At 37.5% G+C, this 22,635-nt stretch overlaps 1 protein-coding gene across 2 annotated transcripts in view; it reads right to left on the reverse strand.

The window, feature by feature from the left end:
- Positions 1-22,635, reverse strand: part of SDK1 (sidekick cell adhesion molecule 1) — a 393,582-nt gene that overhangs the window by 255,768 nt on the left and 115,179 nt on the right. For both annotated transcript variants that reach the window (XM_051632376.1, XM_051632375.1), the window contains exons 3-4: positions 21,707-21,813; positions 17,503-17,650 (exon numbers count right to left, since the gene is read on the reverse strand). In XM_051632376.1, the coding sequence (XP_051488336.1) occupies positions 17,503-17,650; positions 21,707-21,813 (255 nt within the window). The remainder of the gene's footprint in view (positions 1-17,502; positions 17,651-21,706; positions 21,814-22,635) is intronic.

A 22,635-nucleotide genomic window follows, 5' to 3' on the forward strand; every position in this document is an offset into this window, starting at 1 on the left:
ATTTTACCAGGCTCCGAAAGCTTTGTTTAAAAACTAACATTAGCAGACAAGAACCAATCAGCTGGGTCCTTGAACACACTTAGAATAAATTACCAGGTAAGACTTCTATTTAGTCCACATTATTGTCTGAATTCTACCTGTCCGTCTATCTAGCTCCATAGTATTTTTTTTCCTAAATATAGAACAGCTGTGCCAATTCTAAATAAGTATTTCTAGTTTACATTTAACAATACATCCATACCTGATTGAGTTTAATTTTTTTCTTGTTACATTTTAAGGTTTTTTCACTGTCCAGCACCTTGCAATGGATTCAGCTATTAGTTAACTCCAAAATCTCCCCTTCTTCAGAGCCACCAGTTTGCAATTCATGCAGAGGAAACAGCTTTTCATACAATTCAGTGGCACATCAGTGAAGACTATAATAGCTTGTGATTCTCAATCCCTTTTTTATTGAGCAGTAGAAACAGAGAAAGTAGGTCAGCATCATCCCCCCATAAGTTTTACCAGTAAGTTCCCTCAGTGAAAGCTCAAACACTAGATCAAAGCCACACCTAGACCAACGCTCAAGGATCCCTCTAGGATGTGTTTCCTTCTGAAAAATTCTTGTTAGGTTCCATAGGAGCTTAAAGCCTGCACAAATGAAACAGTGCCATTTCCTTGTTGTGCTTTACAGCTCCTTGTGACACACTGTTTTTCTCCCAAAGACTGTAATTGAAAGTTAGAAGTTGTAAAACCTGATTTGTTCTTGCTGAAGGACTATTTTAAATGATAGGAACTAACTGCAATTTAAAGTTTAAAACCCACAGCAATAGCTCTATCCTCAACATTTATCTAAAAGATGTTTTGAAGAGAGCAACAGGATATAATTTAAAAATGAATTCAACAGTTGTTTTTACTCCCTCAGAGAGCAGTTATTGCCTGTCATATAATGAAGTGACTATCCTAGTGACAGAATACACAAAGCAGCAGGGAGCACTGGAAAATACCAAAGCTTCCTGTAGTCTGGGAGCCTTGCAGCTCACTACAGTGAGAAAAACCTGTCAAATATATTAGAAAAAGAGAATTAAAAGGCATGATCAGAAAAACAAGAAATTGCCAGGGAAACGCTCGATGAGGGTTTTTCATACAGGATGTGAATCAATCCAGATGATGCTCAGTGAATTTTATGACACATTAGAAAACATCATGTAACACTTCCTCTCACACAAACATTTATTTAAAAATTGATGAAAGCTAAAAATAATATGTCTTGAATAGCTATGTTGAATGAAAGATATTCATGTACCTTCAAGCCACACTGAAGGCTGCAGCATCAAGAATTCATCTGCTCTATTCAAATCAACTTCATGTGTATTTACAGCTGTAGACAACTGACTTTTTTTTGGTCTCCAATTACAAGATCCTCTACAATAAATAAGAGGAATTAGGTTGTGTCTCCTCATCTCCAGATGGGAACAATGTGAATAGAAAGGTTTGGATTGTTGAATTTGGCTTCTAAAGCAAATATCCTTCTGAGGTATTGTTCTAAATATCTGGATTCCTCAAAGCAAGAAGAGACATTTAGCATTGCAACTACAACACCACGAGTCATCCCCATGAGACACAGAACCACCTTTAGCACACCATATTTTGGACACCAGCCAGTGATGTTTCCCAGAATATTTATTAGCTTGTCTCATGTCCACTGTCACTGATCTGGTGACACAATATTCTCTTCTTAAGCAATGCCATCAAAGATCCTTGCCTGTGTTCAGAATAAAACTGCTAGTATGTTGGACTGAAAGGTGCCAGCCAAATAATGTTTTCAGCTACACAAATTTTAAAAAGACCTTATAAAATAAATTCTTCCTGGGAAAAAAAAAAAAAGGCCCTTTTCATGGATTTCAGCATTGTTTCATTACATCTCAAAAGATACTCAATATTCCATCTACTCACATAATAATGATCAACATTTCTTTTCTCCTTTTTTTCCATGCATGATATGAACATTTCACCCAAGAATTTAATCCAAGGCCAAAATTCAGACTGCTTTTGAGGAGGGGAGTTGATCCTCAGGGAAGCATTACCTTCTTCCAAAGCGTTCTACAGTCTGTGTAGCAAGAGGTTTCTTGACTTAAATACCAAGTGTGCTCATATATATCACATTACTCATCTATACTCAGGCTATGAAAATTGTGAAAGATGTACCAAGCAGTCCAAATCTCATATTGGTAGAGTCCTGGCAGAAATGCCTCCCTGAACACCAAGTGATCTCTAATCAAGATTCATGAACACTATGGAAAACAGCTTCTGAAAAGAACAAAAGAAAGAGGGGGGGGAAATATAAAAAATATATATTAAAAAAAAAAAGAAAAGAAAAATAGAAGTAGCATCAAATCCATGTATCACAAAACCTGATGTCCAGGTTGGAATGATAACACTGCTGTTTTAGCCCTGCCTGGTCCCTTCCTTTCTGGTCTTTTCTTCCATGGTGATTTTCCCATATTCTGCAAATTAGTTTTTAAATCTATTGTTAAAAATTCCAAAGAATTTTCATGAAAAATGCCTTCAGAAGAAAATGAAACCTCAACATAAAAGCTAGCATGGGAGCAGGGTTAGTAACACACTAACCTCTTTGCAAGGACAGAAGAAATTCTTCATGGTCATGCAGGAGCAACAGGCACAGCCACAGAATACTGAACTCTGACACAATCTAATTGGACCAACAAAGTCATTGGTACCTTCTCCGTGTGGCCCTGTCCTGCTGTTGAGGTATCTGGGAACAGGAATATATTTTGAATAAACATACAGTTTATGATGGAAATTGAGGTGTTTCCTCAGAGATGAGCTGCTGTGATATCACCTGTGATGAATCCCACCATTTAGAATCCAGAACTGAGAAGATTTTGGTCCTGTGACTCACTGCTGCAAAGTTCCACAGGAGAACATTTTTCTGGAAGCTTCCAATTACCATGGAATTTTTCTTGGGGATTTTTTTTTATACCGTTGATTAATCACAAAATGAAAACTATGGCTACTAATTGTTGAAGTTGTAAGGGAATATATTGAGATGATTATCAACTTAATGAAGCTGGCATTGAAATACATTTTCCTCATCTGCTTACCCTGTGTGCTGTGTCTTCCAACTGGATAATACGCTGTGTTTTCACTCAGCCTCAGTAAATAACAGACTGATCTCTCTTGTTTGCAAATGACAACAAACACAGTTCCAGGAAAAATAATAAAACAAACAAGTACAACATGCAGTGCAAGTATCAACCATTTCAGTCTCCATGAAAATTAGCTTTATAGAGAAATGCTTGTTTTAACATACTTAAGCTTAATGCCAATTTGTAATTACAAATTTAATTCTGAACGATTTAGTAATTAAAAATAATATGAGGTGCGAATTTCACATGAATGCCTTTTTTCAAGTGCAAACACACAAGCTGATTTACAAAGCTGAGTTATGTGCACCTTCTGAGGAGGAAAAACTAAAACAAGCAGTTAAAATAGTCCACACTTCCTCTATTTGCAGTAAAGGTTACTATCCCTGAAAAAGTTTTTTTTTCTTTTCTGTCTTTATTTCCTATGTTTATTGAAAATAACCTTCCTCAGTTAAATGATCACAGAGAGAAAACTGGTTGGTTTTGACTTGCTATCACCAATCTACCATAGTTATTCAAAACTGTAAACACCCACTCTTTTACTTCATATATACATTGCAGCTTCACTTCGCATCTTCCTAATATAAATTCTCCTTTCCAGACTGGAAAATTTGTAGCATACTCCCTAAACCCCTTTTGATCTCTTGGGGGGTATAAGCACACCCTTGCAAGAAAGAACATTGGAGGGCCAGAGCCCTAGGGCTAGATTATTATTAGAAGGTTCCTAGCGTGACGATTAAGTGTAACTATAAAACACTTAAAGATACCTCCTAAAGTTCATCAGAAGGCACGCTGCCAGCTTGGTACTTCAAGTTGTGCCATGAGGAACAAACTAACCAGGATTAGTTGGTTTTAAATGAACTGAGTGTAGTAAATATTACTCTTTTAGGGCAAATAATCTGCCAGTAAAAAATAGAGATGATTAAAAGAGCTTTGTTCATTAAAATATTTAGTTAGAAATGTAACACAGAAAACCTAGATATGTCGTTCCAGTCTCTGCAGTCTTTGACCACTCTACACAAAGTCATTATGGAAATAAATATTCTTAATATAGAAGCAGTGACCTGAATTTTATGAAAGTATAAATCTAATTTAATTTTAAGCAGTCGATACTTATAACACTTAGAATCTTGGAGGAAAGTTCAGAAACATGTAGAAATGTGAAAGACCCTCTAAATGTATAAAGAATCATTAAGAGTACAGTCAAGTGATTGTCATCTGACATCACAAAACAAAGAGCCTGAAAAGACCTGGGGTCTTTACCTATCCAGGACTCTTCAAAGGAGCCATTTGGTGCTGTTGTGGGTTACAACATAGATTGGGGAGGCAACATTTTACAGCTCTGAAGACTGGTGTTTCCCCACCTGAACATACTCCAGGCTCTGCATGCCCCTGCCCTGCATAACTTCCCCTACACTTTATGGCTATTGTAGCACAGGGTAAAATAATATAGTTACAAGATTAAAGTACAAAGAGCTTAAGTGTGACTATATTAAAGGAGAAGGAAACTGCTGGAGCAGAAAGCAAATGTCAAAGTGAGGGGGTGCACCTTCAAAGCTCACCCAATGCACTATGTTTAAAAATTTAAATTTAAAAAACTTATTAAAAGACTAGGTTTTTATATTAGCATTTATAAAGCACAAGCTCAGGGTCCTTTTCATAATTCTGGTAAATCCCTTTTGCAGTTTAATAAAAGAAGATATTCAACATTTGCATGTAAAGACCCAATGGACTTGCTTTTTCATAAGGTTTGCATGCGAGTAAAAAATGCAACCCTTTGGAAAGGACTTTGATGTTATACAATGGAAGGTTTCATTATTATGTTATTTCAAAGGCATAAATGAAGTAGGGGATAGGGAATGAAAGAAATTAAACTGTTAGCAAGTCATCTGGCATCCAGTTGGGTAGCTTAGGTCTGTTCTCATACTGTTTGACCATTTCAGATTGTGCATATCCTCTTTGTATTGCACCAGTTGTATATAAAACAACATGCAGCAAATATAACCTGCCATCTTTTCTTTTGGTGTAAAACAACTTGTCTGTGCCATCTAATACAAACCTATCAAAAGATTTAAAAGTACTTTATTTGATGGACGTGCATATTTTACTGTAGAAGGGAGTAAAATTGACACCTACCAGTAACAGAAGGTGCTGCAACAAATTAAGTGAATATCCCATTGGATGCAGAAGGTTTTAAAGTAGATGGCAGCCTGAGAGACCAAAAATTCATCACTATCTCCCAGTGAGAAAAAGAGAACTCTAAAAGATGTTGCCCATGCAGAAATCTTCCTACCAATTAAATAATTCTGATTAAATAATTAACAACATCAGGAATTATGTTCAGATTCTTTGTTGATCCAGTATTACCTCTCTAGGTTTCAGGAGAGACAGCAGGGTATATTTTGCACACTAGTTATTCCATTTCATGCTAGGGATTTTTTTTCCATTCTGGAATGGTTTCCTGAATCAAAGGGGCCTCCCAAAGAGACAAGAGGATGACAACTGAAATTGTATCTTTATGAATCTTGATTAGTGAGCCTTCAGCACCATAAAGTTTTTTATCTAGTGAAATTAACACTGACAGTTATGGATTAGAAGCTATCAGGCATTAAGATATTAAACCACCACTTCTTTTTATTTCACTGGAACAGGAACATTTTGTTAACTGCTTGTTTTTATTAAATTATCAGTAACATATTAGTTTATATCTTGTACTGGACTTTTTAAATCCTCAGCATAAAATAAAGGTTTATTTACAAGATGACTTCAAGGTATTTCCACTGCTCCTTCTCAAAGATTTCTTAAAAATAAATTAACTCTTCAGATAATGCTATTAAGACCATATTTGGATCCAGGTCATACCAGATCTAGGATCCAGCAAAGTGGTTGCACAGCATTCTCTGCTCATGCTCCCTTGTTGTGCAACTGTAGTTTGCTGCTTGTTTTTAACTACACGTATGAGACAAACCCACCTCTTTGGAAAAAGAGCCTGTTTTGTTCATAATTACTCTAAATGTGAATAAATTAAGGGTAAACAAGCCAAGACAAAGATGCAAGGGTAGATATTTAGTTTAGAAACTGAGTTTTGTGGTAAATATTTCAGCAGTGAACTACAAGATCTATGACCAGCTCCTCTGAAGCACAGGCTACATAAAGAAGCAAGAACTGGGAATTTCAAGGCACTGTCACTAACCTCCACACTGTAGGTTTGGGACAAAATGAGTTTGTGATGAGGATACAAAGATATAAGTATTAACCAGACTTGCAGAAGAGTTACTATGAGAGTACTTCTATTTTGTGATCATCCAAGAAATCAACTGCATTTAACTGCAGGACAGTTAATTTATCTAAATTTAACCAAGTAAATCCAGTGTAGCAGCAGCTGATGAACAGGGCTACAGAATGCTTTTTTCCTGTCCTCTGGAGTAGTTTTGTGAGATGTTTCCTGTTAGTGGAAATTCTTTAGGTATAATTTGAGAACCTGGGGAAATCAGCATCTCTCTCCTAGTACCTCAACACTATTTGGAGCATTGGCCATTTCCTCCCTCCTATTTGCAAGACAAATCATCCTCCATTTCTTTCCAGCACATTTATTGACACATATGATTTATTTTGCCCCAAAATACTTCCTTTTAAGTCAAATTCCAGGTGTGATGACAATAACAGTATTAGAAAATGGAAGAAGATTATAAGGTGGTTTTTTTTGGTATAAAGTCTTGTAATACAACAGCTTTTCAAGATTTGAGGTTTGCCTTTAGTGTCTGCCTTGCTTCTGAACCAAAATACTGACAAGTTACAAGAGTAACTTGTTTTCATTCTGTAAGAGTAAGGTTTTCATTCTGAAACAGTTGGAAGAAAAGAAAAAAGCTGGCTAGATATGTATATTAGTGCTACATTCAATTAGTTTCCCAATTATTGTCTTTGATACTCAAATATTGCATACAAATATACAGCTAAGCAGCATATTTAAATCCAGGCTATTCCTACTACTTACTAATTTGGTAGATGGGTTTTATAAATAGTGGTGTTGATATGACTACCTTTTTAAAATGTATGTTTTATGTGCCTCCATTTTTTCCTCTCTGACAGCTGCCTGTGCTGATGTATGGGCAGTGCAGAGCTGATCCAGATTTCTGCTTCTCTTCCAGAATCAAATTAATGTTTTAATTATGCAGGGATGGGTACATCTGACTGCACTCACTGATGAGGGATGGGGCCAACAGCAGAGGAAGGGGACAGGGAGCAGCAGCAATGTCTGGACAGGATTTGAACTGTAAGGACTGGCCCCCTGAGTCAGGGAGTCCTGTGGGGAGGGTGACAGAGAAGGAAGAGAAACTTTGGTAGAGGATTTGGGCAAAGACGAGGAAAATACGAGAGACAGAAGGCAACTGATGGGAAGGTAGTAGGTGTTTAAATGGAGAGGTGAGGAGAAGGGGACATCTCTGAGATGGGAGCAGCCTGTGGATGTCAGGAATTGAAGACAGAATACCTTCATGGAGCTCTGAATTAGCAAGAGATAAGACAATTTGAGATCTAGAGGAAGCTAAGTTACAGGTAAGGGAAATGGGGCAAAAGGTATGGAGAGAAGAAGCTCTGGGATAAGAAAACCAAAGGACAATACTGTACCTCACACCCTTAAAAGGTGGGAACCTCCACCTGTCTTTTGTCTCCTCAAGACAGAATGTTTTTGCATTATTTTTTATCACAGTCCTAGTTAAAAGAATATTAAGGACATTTGCTAGAAACATACAATCTTGACTACACATATAAAAGATCATTGACATTTGCTCTCTCCTTGATCATAACATTTCTGCTAAGTTGTGAAAAACACAAATAAATGGAACATACCAAGCATTTTAAAAGTGTCTTGTGGGGTTGTTGCTGCAGTATCTGTTGGGTAAACAGAAAATGCAGCCATCTAACAACAGACAATGAAATTTATAAGTATCCCAATAAACTCTGCTTCTTGTTGCTGCTAAGGCCAGTTTCAGTTCCCATGGAAACAGGTGATGGATTGCCAAAAATGAGATTTGATGTTTTAAAATAATCAGTGATTTGAGCTAGTGATTATTATGAAAGTGTTGCACTCTCCTTCCAGTGTACAGGTATTGTGCTGGGAGTAGGAAAAGAGCACATGGCAGCTGGCAGACAGCAACAGAGTAGCTGAAATTCTTGCAAATAGTATTGGTTGCTGAATGACAACAGCAAATGTAGTTTCTTGAAAATTCATTGAGCAAAATCTAGCTAAGCTCCATTTTAAAAAAACTGAATAACCTTTGAGGTTTTAGAGAAAAATACATACAAATCTTGTTGTATAAAGCTTAGTTTCAATGCTTTCAAGTGCTTTTCCTAAATAAGATCTCCTTTATATCTCTGTTTTGAGATTTCAAGTAGCCAGGAACATACAAGCTAGAAATTGCTAGATATTTCTTCTCCTGCTTGTAAATGTTAGGTTCCAGTCCTACAAACATGCTACTATGAACAACAACAAAATGTTGTCAATGTTCAGTTTTCCAGTGACTGGAGGGTAGGTCCAGAGGGGACAAGTCTGGGAGGGACCAGTGGCAATATGGGGGGCCTGGTAGGAATTTGGATTGAGAGGGTCACTAAGATTTTGGAGAAGAAATTACAGAAGAGTGAGACAACTCATGGAAAAAGCATGGGGGCTTCTCTGGTCCTTTGAGGAAGCTGGTTTTTGTTCCTATGGGGCTTCACCATGAGATGGTGATATGAGCATGGGCTGTGGACTCAAGGCACTGACACCCCCTCCACTGTGTCAATGAAAGCTGAAGACCACCAGTCCCAAACCACACTCTTCCCATCTCCTCTTCAATCACCATCTCATTCTCCTAGGATCTGCAGCCATTTCCCTGGGCGATGCCATTACCTAAGCCCCTCTCTCTGCTCTCCCTTTCCTCCATCAGGGTTGAACAACATAATACATCTCTCTCCCAGTATCCAGAGACTTCACACATGCACCTGGTTTGACCCATCTACAATTTTCTTTACTTCTGTGCTGACAGCATGTATCAGCCAGGTGGAAGGGGAGGAGAGGCACAGACTTTCTCCAGCAATTCCCTTTTTATCCTTTCCCCTTGTCACTGCTAGGATGAAAAGTAGGCTCATCTATTCTACTCTTCCCCACTCTAGTGACAGGAGTTTAGTGGGAAAAGCAAAGAGAATAAAGCTGAGCAGGCAAGTGGTGGCTGTGGTCATCCCAATAAACAGATGCCTCATTTGTCTATGTCTGGAATGGGGCCTGACATGTAAAACAACAGATTTGTTTAATACAAAAAAATTGCCACAGGCATATATTAAGAAAAAGGTAGTGCTAACATGCAGCAGACAAATAGTTTTCCTATGAGTATTGGAAGAGTTCAACTGTTTTTTCCTCACTTCTAATTGCAAGATGCCTTTACAAAGTTTCACCAGAGCCAAATATCACCCCGCTCACACAGATCAGATAGACCCCTGGAACCTCAGACAAGGCATTTACAATTTATTTAAATCCATTTGCTATCTGTTAGATGAAAGCCAAACACAAACCAGCTAAAGATTCCACTCACAACTAAGGATCAGAGATAAGCCATAGGCAGGCTGCCAGCTTCTTCCTTTCTCTGCAGCATTAATTAACGTGAGGGCTGCTTCACATTTGCTTCCATGTACCAAATTCTTTAAATTCAAGTTGAGTGCTGTTAACAAAGTAGACTTGATGCAAATCAACCACAAAAGCCACTATCCATCCCCAGAGTGCAAAGTTCTGTGGGTTTTTTTTTTTTCTTCCTGAACCACACAACAGTTTTCAATATGAAAGTAGATCTGCCAAAATGATAGGTTTTTAAATTTCTTCTGCATAAACCTGTACTATAAAATTACAAACTTAGATGTCTTAACACCTTTGTACATCATACAAAAATCAACTCAAATTGTGGGGAAAGACAGAACTGGTCTGTTTCTGCACAGAAAAAAAAGGAATAATCCTTTGTAATATACAGCCAGCAGTACTGACAGATACATTTTGTTTCAGTCAGTTTTGATTAATAAAAGGGAATTGGTAAACACAGGACATTACCTTTTGCTATATTTGATAAGTCACAAGTATTTTGCATCTATTTCCATAAAAACAGAGATATGAGAGGTCATGGGAGATAAACTGTTCCCAGGGATTTGTAAATAATTGCCATTATTTAAGCATAAAGCTGTAGTTTTCTTTTGCATATTTACTCTTCAGAAGGGCTGCAACACTTTTACTTAATCTTATCTTGGCTAAATATTAAAATACTTCCATTTCTAGACAGAGTAGTTAAAAAATGGACAGAAAAATCTTTTTCCTCAAAGCACATTAGTTGTTAAAGGCTGATATTCATAATTTGTCCCTACTATCATTGCCATTTCTGATTAGAAAATGCAGCAGATGCAAGAAGTGAGACCCAAAGTAAAATGACAATGAGTCTTCATATTTATTCACCTCTAAATTGAATATGATTTTGAAATAATAGCACATAGCTCACTTCCAAAGAATAATGTTACTAACATGTTTTCGTACTCCATATTTTCTCTCTCAAAGTACATTTGTCCCCAGAAAGCAACAAACTCATAAATCAATTTCTACTGCAAGCTGTGATAACTAAATCATACTTAGAGCAAAAAGGTTTCCTGCTAGTGACACTTCCATTCCCTTTGTTATACAAATTCCAAATCTATGATTAATAAACACAGTGGCACATAAAATGATTTTGTTCTTTAAATGTGATCATCTTAGGAAAAACAATATTCAACAGATTTTCCACTTAGACAGTGATCTTTAAAGTTTTATTGAAATTTACAGCTGTTGAAGATTGTGCTGAAAGACACTGTGAGCAGCTGAGACCCATTAAAACACAATATTAGTTCCAAACATCCACTCTTTTTCTAGCAAAAAATATGGGTTTTACAGTTGTAGCATAATGGCAGCAGCTTCCCCTGGCTTATGAAAAAAGTATATATTAAAAACCCTCTGTGGTTTGTGGTCCAAATTTGTAATGAAACATATTGGTCAAATCCCAAAATGTGCCTCACATCTCATCAGAGTGTCTCTCTTGGGAAGAATCCACTTCCAAATGAGTCTTGCTAAAAGGCAAGCTTTTTGGCAGCAATTTTTTTTCTACTCTCCCTCTTCCACTTCTGATGGGCTGTGTTGCTTCTACACATGCTGCTTTCAGCCCAGACCTGCTCCCCAAATATGGCTCTATCTTCCCCTCCCTTCATCTAACCAGCATGCAAGATTTCCCTCTCAAGTTAAGGGGTCTGGATGAATTAATTTTTCAACATATGTTTAAAACCTGTGACAAACAAATTATGAGCAGGGAGAAAAAACAGCGAGGTTGAAGCCAGACAAGGCAAACAGCTTTAGAAAATAATCCTGGGATTTGCTTACCCTGAGGTGTTAACATTTTCCTCTGCTGCACACAGCAGACAGCAATGCTCAAACCAGTCCACTGACAGCACTCAGGACTACTCAAACTGAGCACTTGAAGAGATGATGATGGAACATTTCCCCACAGTCGTTCTTATGCATGTGGGCCTTGGAGATAACAGTAAAAATGGATGTAAGATGGTTCCTAGTGCTGCCTGTTCCTTCAAATTGAAGTTATTCAGAGTAGAAGTTAAAGAAATTAAATAACAGGGTACTAATGAATTTCAGTTTAAGGAAATCATGGAAGTTTACAAAATATTCTTTTTCAGGTACTGACATTAAAATCAGTGTGGAGCCTGTAAAAGGTACAGGCAGATAAAAATGGCAGATAGATTTTTGTCCTGTCTCTTACTTCTGAGGTGTCAGTCCACAATATTAGCAGACTTAAGAGACATGCAAACTATTTTATTTTTCCGTTAAGTATTGCTCAGCTAATACACTGCAGAGCTGACAGTCTTGGAATTTATTGTTCACCAGTGCTAATCATCACAATTTTAATTAAAGTATTATCTGGTGTATGTGAAAAGTAATTATGTGCAACTAACATAAGTTGGATGACAGGCTGGGGCTTGTAGGGAAATGCATTGCTGGCTCTAGAACTGCTCATATAAAAATGAGGTGCTGTTTGTTTTAAAGTGAAAAATATATATATGGCACATTAAGTCAGCTGCTATCATCAAAGCAAAACCTAACATAATGCTAATATCAGCCCCAAATCTGATGTATTATTCCTAGATAATTTTTCTCATCACCTATTTAGGTACAGCTACTCTTTTTTTGCAGTTGTCATTAATGTATTTGCAATTTTACCTTAACAAATTACTAGTAAATCTGCATCAGCTTTTTTTATTTGCAAGGTATTATGGGCATTTAAGACCACAGCAAGTTACATTTGACAGTTGCTTGTGCCTAATATTTTCATGCCACAATCTGTCAGCATGTTCAGTCTCTACAAAGAGTTAGTAATGACCACACACTTCCAACTGCATAATGAATTATTCTTACTGCAAAAAATAGGTATTAAACTCATGTACACCTAAAGGCAATGCAATTCCCTGGCTAGTGGGATGAAGTGCAAGTGTTTGGTTCATGAACAGTTAGCCAAGTGACAAAATGTCCACCTAGTTGCAAGGGACACACATAAAGTACCTCTAATTTGCCAAAAAAAAGAGAAATTTCCTACTTTGTGTCAGACATAACTGCACTAACAAAAGATATGCTTTAATATTCATCTAACTGCCACTTACTAAGGGGAAAAATAGTTTCACTGTAAGGAAGTTAATGAAGACAGTAATAATGTCTTCATGGTAGAAGTTTTCCTCTTAAAGAAGAAACCAATAATAAATGAACTGATGGCTGGAGTGAACACGTTCAATGAAAAAGTCCTTCATTCAGAAAAAGGCAAAAATATCCTCTAGGAGTACCAAGAATTTCATTCCTCAATACTACAACTGAATGGCAATTGGAGACCTTGATGGTGTTACTGTCCTTTCTGCCTCTCCAAGGTAGTGCAGATGCCTGGTGTTAAAAAAGGTAAATGTGTTCTGCTTTTAAGTCTGATGAAGTACACCCAGGCAAGGCCAGCGGAGGACTTGACGTCTCAAAGAAGCAAATTCTTTAGATGCAGTCACCTTTAGAGAGGCTATTGTTTTCTGTAAGATGTGAGAGGAAACAGGCAAAATCATCCCATCAGTCAAGATCCTGGATAACAGTGCAGCTGCAAGTCCTCATTAGTCTGGTGTGTTTGGAAAACATTTATCTGTGTGGGTGTAACACGAAGACTTTTCTAAAACTTCTTGGAAAATTTTCATGTAAATAATAATAAACATCCTAAACCCTAATCCCTCTCCTTGTTTATTTTTCTCTTGCTGCTGATCTTTTGAGCTTCTCTCTGATTCTGCATTTCCAGATTTCCTAGCACATACACAGCTTCTGACAACCTAGAACTAGCTCTTTAAAATCTCAACTGAAGCTTTTCTAGCAGACAATGCACAAAAGCCAAAATGAATATACATGCACACTGTACTAAAAAAGGATGGGAGAAAATTTTAGAACTTAAATTTTTAAACATGCACCATCATGTCCCACTAGCTCTGCTGCAGATTTGTTGGTTGCCTTAAGTCATAAACTATAACAACAACCCCATGAGGATGTGCAGGCCATTTGCTCCACATTCATACATTATACAGGGATTTGTTGACTTTCCGTGCCCACCCATTTAGGAGGAACTTGTGATGTTATTCTTGTTTTCATCTGGTGGCTTTAACAGCACGTTATGGCACCAACACCACTAAAATGGGAATTCACATATAGTTATTTGCATGATCCCACCATGAGTTACACTACCAGTTACATTCAAAAGAATATGCAGTTTGAGAAAAAAAAAATGTCCATGTCTTCAAGAAAACTTTCTCTCAGAAAAAAATGCAGTCATGCAAGCTAAACAACTGAGCTTTCAGTCTAACGATCAGTGAGAGAGGCAGGAAACCACAGGTTTGTTACACCTGGGCATCAGAACTCAGGAATATTTGCTCCAGTGAGACCTCCCCTACAGTTCTGCATCCAGCTCTGTGGTCTTCAGCACAGAAAAACATCATCCTGTTGGAAGAGGTCCAGAGGAGGCCACAGAAATGATCAGAGGGCTGGAGCACGCCTCCTGTGAAGAAAGGCTGGGAGAGATGGGGTTGCTCATAGTGGAGAGAAGGGTCTGGAGAAACCTGATTGAAGCCTTTCAATACTTAAAGGGGGCCTACAAGAAAGATGGGGACACTTTAGTAGGGCCTATTGCAATAGGACAAGGGTTGAGGGTTTTAAACTGAAAGCCAGTAGGTTCACACCAGATATAAAGGCTTTTTTAATGAAGGTGGTGAAACTGTGGCACAGGTTGCTCAGAGAGGTGGTAGATGCCCCATCCCTGGGAACATTCAAGGCCAGGTTGTATGGGGCTCTGAGCCAACAGGAACTAGTTGAAGATGACCCTGCCCTTTGCAGGGGAGATTAGAACTGGCAATTTTGTTAGGTTGTATAAAATAATTATTACAAAACATAAGGAAAAAATAAGAGTCTTATTTGACATATTGTAAAGAACCTGTAAAATAATGCATGAAGTGAGACCAGAATTTTTTGACTGTTTAGTGACTCTTATCTTGGCTCCCTAGAAATGAATTACTACTGAAATTCTGAATAACTGGCAGAATCCCTCCCCACAAATGTCCTAAATACTGGTAAACAGTGACAGAGAAGAACATCAGCCTTTATGACCTTAAAACTGCCAGGTAAGCCCTCCTCCAGAGCCAATTAAATTACATTCCTTGAAACATCTTACTTTTTTTTCCCCCCCTCAGAACTAGTCCTTACTTTTGATCTTTCGTATTTCTCACATAAGCACAACTCAGAACACTCATGGTTTCCTCACCAATGAAAGGAACTCAGTCTATCAATGACATTAGCCCTGTGTAAATAAGCATCAGAGTCATTATTATAGCACAAAAATGCTGCAGTGTTAAGTACTATATGCCTTAATTAAAGTTTTTGCATGATTTGAGAGTTAACTTGACCAAATATTTAAATTAATTGTTTTACTAAAAGTTGCTAAAGAGAGAATATTGGGTAATGTCAACTTTGTCTGTATTCAGAGGGCACTGATGAGAAATTCTTTGGAACAATAACTACCACCACCGTCCTCATTTTTAGCACTGCTCACCTCCTCAGTCTGCACACACTGCAGCCATGTCACTCCTAAAAATCATCATTCCAACTGACAGATTAGCTGAGTGATTTGGACAAATCATGGTAAGCTTGTTGAAGAAGATGGAAAAAGCTTTATAGTCATTTAGCAAGATAAAGCACTTTTAATCACTTGAAAGAGCATCTGAACAAGGTGGGTGTAGCAGTTTAACCGACCAGTTTAGCAGTTTGCATCAATCACACTAGCTCACCTGCTAAACTGGTGAGTTAAATTACCACACCTCTTTGTATACAGAAAACATGATGTTAAATGTGCAACTTGCTCCACAGATAAGAAACAGTTCTCGTGAGATACCTGCACATTTGTCACAGTTTTATACACATCCTCTCCATGCCTGTTTTCCTGTATTTTTAGGGCTGTCATATTTATTCACAGCATTATCTGAAGGGATGTTATATGGTTTTCCCAATACTTTGAGGGAGCAGCAGACCTGCTGCCAGTGGAGTGCACTGATAACTGGTATGTGTACCAGAAACCTCTCACTTCTCGAGCTTCTCAGGCCTACTATATGATATCTACCAAACTTCCAAGGAGGTTCACACCTTTCAGAATATCTGTTCTGTTGCAAAATTATTGAGAAATCCCTACACAGGCTGGGCAAATGTCCTCGGATTCCTTTCAGGCAGAATTTCTGACCATGGCAATACAACAAATGCAAAAACATTCAGGTATATTTCATCCCTAGTAGAGAAGAGACTTCTACTGTTTTCCCATTTGTAAGCATTACCACAATGCTATGAAGTGCAAGTGATTTTACTTTAACAATCCCAAATGTAAAAGTATAGAATGAGAAAATTAAGATTTTTATATTAATATATGTCACAGAGATCTGTACTTGTCATTTTCCCAAATTGCAAGAGAACTCACACCAATCTCATTTCCATGCTTGCCTACATCACTCTTCTGTTCCCCCGTTACAGCTCCCAAGAAACTGTCTGATACCTGGATAACAAAGCTTTCTCACTATCTGCAAATTTTTGATTTGTGTATTCTCAGCATTAACAAAAGAAAATGTGTAATGTGGCAGGAGTGAAGAAAGTAGATCCTTAATGGTTAATAACTCAGGATTTGTCTCTTAGCTCTCTTCAAGTGGTTGCCCAGAAACCCATTGTTTCATCTTCCAGCTTGTTTCCCATCCAATTACTATTAAATTATTCATAAATTATTACATAGTTGCCTCACATCCCTGCAATGCTAATATTAACAGGGTTTTTTTAGCCTGTAATATTAGCTTTCAGGTTTAAAAAACACACCTAAGCAGCAGTAAAATATGCAGTACAAATTAAAATTAAAATCCAAGAATAGTTTTCCATTTCTAATAAAAACTCTAAAGACTCCCCACCTCTTCTGGAACTTAGCAATACCCCACTACCACCAGTTGCTAGCACATCTAACCCTTTGAACACATGAATATATAATACACAGATAAAAATAACCATCAACATTCCTGGCATGTCAACAGCTTCCTAAAAAATTAGGCAAGTAAGATTTAATTTACATTCTGTAATGTTACAGAGAACAGCTTCAGCCTCTAAATAACAACTCTGCAGGTAAAAAACCAGGAGGGCTTAATAACTGTTTCAGGAAAAGATAAATGAGCACACCTTCAGAAAAATAACTAATCAAAGTTCAAATACTGTGCCATTAGTGGATGATCTGCTAATTAGTAAAAAAAAAAATAAAACTGTCATCGTAGGCGAAAAAGATAAGGAAAAAATAAGCAATGCCTAGAATTTTATCATGAGGAAAATGGCATTAAGTATAACTCTCTGCATAAAAACCCCAGACATCCTAAAAGAGAAAAATCTCAGTATTCATTAAGTTAGTCCACTCAAGTAAACGTAATTGAAGAAAAGCATTTACTTTTCCAAAATGTATCATGAAAATGAATAGCGTGAAGGAAGTGCAGACATTCTTCCTATCTAGCCCCTTATGCTGCACCAGAACCATTAAAATCACATGAATTATTTTGTCAAACTGCTTAGGAAGTTCAGAGATGGTCTTAAAATAGTCATTTATCTCAAACTTTGCTTGAGCAAGGCTACTTTATTCTCTTTAAACCTTAATTAGTGTACTTTAAATGTAAGTTGCGTTATCAAATAGAATAAATCATATTTTAGGGTGGGAGTATTTTGAGCTTCAAATGGACTTACATTCTGCTGCTTGGAATTATCTTGTGTCCATCTCTAAACCATGTCACTTGTGGCCTTGGATGGCTGAGTATGTTTGGGAAGTTTAGAACTGCAGCTTGTCCTTGGGTCACTGTTTTTCTCTGGACTGTGTCCATGAAATTTCCCATGTCTGCAAAGAAAAAATTATATTGAGTCCTGGAAGTTCTTGTCTCTCTATTTCTTTACAGTGGACAGAGAAATACCTGTGTTTTACAGGAGTCATTGGCATTGTTATAATTAGTCAGCATGACATTACAGCTCACGAGACACTCTTGATTAATACAGATTTGGATGAACATGAGGCATAAGGCAAATCCAAGTGCTGCTGGTGCACAGGAGTGCCTCAGTCAGCAGTCCTGCCTGGCCTCTGTGCTCTGCTGTGATAATCAAGTATTTTTTAAATAAAAGTGACATTTTAATGGAGGTTCATTTTGGTTTTGTTTCATTTTTTTTTTAAAGAAATCCTTGCACAATATAAAATACAGTCCTGTGCAACGCAAAGGAGGGCAAATGGTGCGTGTTTTATCAATGCTTTGGTCACCAGGTTTTCTTTAATCCTTTTATCTGTAGCCAGAAAGAGAGAAGCAGCTGTATCACCTGTAAACAAACCAATGCACAGTCAAATCTGTGCAAGATACCCAAAAAGATACCAAAATAACAAGGCTGTGGTCATGCTGCCAGCTTTTAGCTCTTCTGGCATTATACCAGGATTTAAATAAAGCATCTAGATCTCTGATATCTACAAAGGCATCACTAGTATTAAAAAGCAGTTTTTAACAAAAAGTTTAATGGAAGAAAAAAACTCCTACAGTTGCAGAATCTGTCTCTGAAGCTTTTATTTCATAGACAATTTTATGTATCTATGGAGTCCTTGTAAAAATTCAGTGAACATTTTCTTCTTGTTTTTTCTTTTGCCTTTTGTATCACATTTCATTAAAATAAACAGAGCTGTAGGCTCCTACTTATTCATCCTCCAAAGCACTTCCATACATTTTAATTTGCTTTAAACCAAGGAAGTGACACACACAAAGAACTATTCTGGATTCTGCCACTGAATTGTCTTTTCATTATTATTATTATTTTAGGGACCACAGGGTTTTTTTACAAGTTCTCTGTGGCAGAAAGGGATGCAAAGCACATTGAAACATGGAAAACTACTACCAGGTCTGTGGATGGTGGGAGATGAGAAGGGACAGAACAAGAGCAGAAATTAAAAGCACATGGTAATTTAAAGAAGCTTTAATCATCTTTGTGATTTTCAAGTTATTTATTCAGACGTAATCAGCATTGTACTTCCTCTTGCTCCATATTTCTTACAACTGTAATTAAATCACCTACTTGAAAAGAAGTTTCAAACCATGTAGGCTAATCTCATTAACTTCACTGTCATGTGATTATTTTAGTCTTCACAATCCAAGAGTTTTTAAGCCCATTCTGTAATTAAGATTTACTCAGCAGTTTTCTCACCTATATATCTGTCCCCATTCAGTTAAGTAATATGTTAGCATGTGTTGAGAACCTTTTTTAAAATTATTTAACAAGTTCCCTGCTACTTCAGAGACCTAGGACATGGGAAATACCTTGGATCTTTCTCAGTGCACATTATAATTGTCTTTCAATTTTTAACTAGAGATCTTGAGTTTAAGTGTATTGGGAAGCATTCTCTATCCAGTGGCAAAAATAATTCATTTCCTGTGAACCCTTCCAAATGAAACATCTAACACATAGTTCCCTGTAACTCTTGATAACCAGACAAGATAATTTTACTGACCCCTTGGCATGTTGCTTTCCAATATATTTTCAGGAATGACCAGTAAGTAAAATACGATAAAATATCCAGTACTTTATTATATCCAGAGATTAAACCAATTTAGATTGAAAATGTTAAAATACAGAAAACAATTACATGGTATCAATAGCTAGACTGGCATTTAGAGAGGGCATTTAAAACTTGTATGACACTTCAATCTGTCAGAGCAAAGTACAAGTCTGACTGTTCCCCTATGGAAGCCTATATGCCACTATAGCTTCAAGACTAAGGGTCTCCCAAATCATATCAGATGTGCTTTGCTTTGTCTCAATGTCTTTATCAATGAAAATAAACAATGAACTGCTGAAATCAGATAGAGAAGTACCTAAGAGATAGCTTTTTAGTCATGTGCAGCACTGCAGAACTACAAATCAAATGGGGGGGAAAAAAAACCCCAAAGAAAACTAAACAATTACACTTCTCTCTCTCTCAAGAACAACCAAACACACACACAAGCCTGGAGAAACAAAACACTTAACTGTAAACCTTTCCCTCATTCAGAAGGAAATAAACCTGTCTTTTCAGGAGACAAAATTCCTTAGCAGCAGCATCCAGGTCAAGTGTTCCTGTGCCTCCTTCTTACCATGGCTCGCTCACATCCCTCCTCACGGATTGTTCCCTCCACTACAGCAGTACCACTGCCTGCACAGCTGCCTAGGGAGTAAGATGGGGAAGGGGGAAGAACTATTTTGACAAAACCTACAAAACAATTTCTCCTTACCCCTCCCCCCCCCCCCCAATTTTAGGGAAGTTTCCCACTCCACAGCTGTACAAACACCTTTTCCTGCTGAGCCTACAGGGATAGCATGCTGAACTGCAGTGCAAGAGCAGGAATGATTAGTGGGGTGGAGAAGGAAATGGGTACATTTCTCTGGTACTGCTACCAAAGCCTTTGGCCCCTGAAACCACACCTGTAGATGCAACTCCAGAGGCATCTAAGAGCTCACTGCTGCAGAACAAGAAGCATCTCACCCTCACCTTCCCCTGCTCCATCTTCCCCTTTTAACCTTGTTGAAAGTCCCCATCCCACACAGTTACACTCACACCAGCTTTCACTAGATCCTCTGTGACCTGATATAACTCACTAAAACAGAAGAAGAATATTGAGAGAAGTAATTGCAAGAGTGTGGCAAGTCAGAGTGAGCACAAGATCACTAGGAGGAGGAAACAGCATGGACACAAGGGCTGGTAGAAGGCAGGGAGGGAAAACTCCACTGGAGCAGCAGTTTATTTTTGCATTAGCTGCCAACATCTCTGACAATATCTCTGGGAGATCAAACATGAAGTTACTGATACTCCTGACATGGTAACATAACTTGCTGTAATAAAATAAATGGTGAACACAATATCAAAACTTACATAGTATCATTTCCAATTGTTTTTATTTTAAAACACAGAAAATTCCATGTGATCTCCCTTATGACATAGTGATTAACTTGAATCAGTTCCTTGGAATTAGGTTTCTGACAAATAATTCAATTTAGATAAATTCTATTTATCAAGTGTCATTAACTACTATGGGGTTTCCAGTTATTTGCTCGGAGGAAGATAAATTTTATTTATGTATCAGATTGTTTATGTACAGCATAGAAATCTGTGCTTTTAATTATTTTTTAATATAGATTTTTACTTTGAAAAAAAAGGCCTAATTTTATTGCTATTTCTAAAGTTATTTCGATAGTAGTTTCTATATGCTAATTAGAAAAAAAGAAATTTGCCATAATTTCTTAGATCATGTTAAGCAGCACTAACTCCTGAAAAAAACTAATTTAACATTTCCAAATAGAGGTTAGGTATCAAGTTAGAGATCAACTTTGAAAAATTCTGCACAGTACAAACTGAAGAGGTGCAAACATTGGAAGGCTTGGTACAGAAAGGTGTTGAGAACAGACTTTCAAAGTTTGGTTCTCGAGGTTTTCACTGTGAAACAACTGTTTATTTTGTGCAGTAAGAATTATGATCTGAAATCTTCATAGAGCTACATTCACCATACTTTTTCAGATGTCCCCTGCTGTCCTTCGGGCTTATGTTTCGATTGTTTCTTTTGTTCTATATGGCCTTTCTTAATCCCTGCATATCTAGGGAAAGGTATAATAGTTTTCTCGTGCTACAGCTCTCTCCAGATGATCCTGGTTTGATGGCTCTGAGCAGCTCAAAGCTCACTATAAAGATTTAATGTTCCCCTGCTCTGATATGCTTCCCACAAGACAACTAGACTAAGTGTGAAAGTTCTCATGATGCAGTAATTTGAAAATGTATTCAATATGCTATCTAATAACTTTTCAAACTAACAAATGTTATTGCTGCGTCTGGTTTTTATGAACAAAAAGAACAGGTTAGCTAATGAATCCCAGAAGAACTTCTATTCACACATACATGCCACTTGAACTTCAGATCTTCTTTGCAGCAAAGCCCCCATCCTGTTCCGTACAACACACTGATAGAAACCAGCATCAGACCTCTGCAAAGCTGGGATGATGAATCTGCAAGACAAAAGGCAGAATTATAGTGCACTTCTTCCTGAAGACACATCCATGCTACTTTGTGTGGCATTTGTTATTTCTCCCCTCATATTTTACACATTGTCTCCAATGCTTATTGTATTTTCTCCTTACAAACAGCATTCTCACACAATATCTGATCTTTGACTACAAGGTTTCTGTACCATATAGAACAAAATAAAAAAATACTTGAAGCATAAAATATCTTTCAGACTGAAGATCTACACTGGGTAAATACTAATTAGTTCTCCATGAATTCCCTTGAAATACAATCTTTGATGTTTCTCTTAGTTTTATCTACCCTCATTCCTCAGGCAGAAGGCTTCTGGTGTTTTGTTCACAAGAAGACTACAGACTGAATGTAGGCATTAAGAAGACTTGCAAGAAATAACAAAGGTCTCCAGTGAAAAAGAGATGTTTATTACACTGTGAGACCACTGGAACTCAGAAGAATATCTGAAAGGGGCCTACAGGAAAGCTGGGGAGGGGTTTTTCACCAGAGAGTGCAGTGATAGGACAAGGTGTAATAATGGTTTCAAACTGAAAGAGGGGGATTCAGGTGAGACATCAAGAATAAATTCTTCACCATGAGTGTAGTAAGGTGCTGGAATAGGTTGCCCAAGGAGGATGTGGATGCTCTTCCCCTGGAGGTGTTTAAGGCCAGGTTAGATGAAGCTCATAGCAGGGAGGTTGGAACCTGATGGTCTTTTAAGGTCCCTCCCATACCTTAACCATTCTATGATTCTAAAAGACACAGTGCCCTGTATGTTGTATTTCTTCTGTCCTTCACTATACTTAGAAAGT

Source organism: Apus apus, chromosome 14 (assembly GCF_020740795.1).
Source record: "Apus apus isolate bApuApu2 chromosome 14, bApuApu2.pri.cur, whole genome shotgun sequence".
Classification (NCBI taxonomy): domain Eukaryota; kingdom Metazoa; phylum Chordata; class Aves; order Apodiformes; family Apodidae; genus Apus; species Apus apus.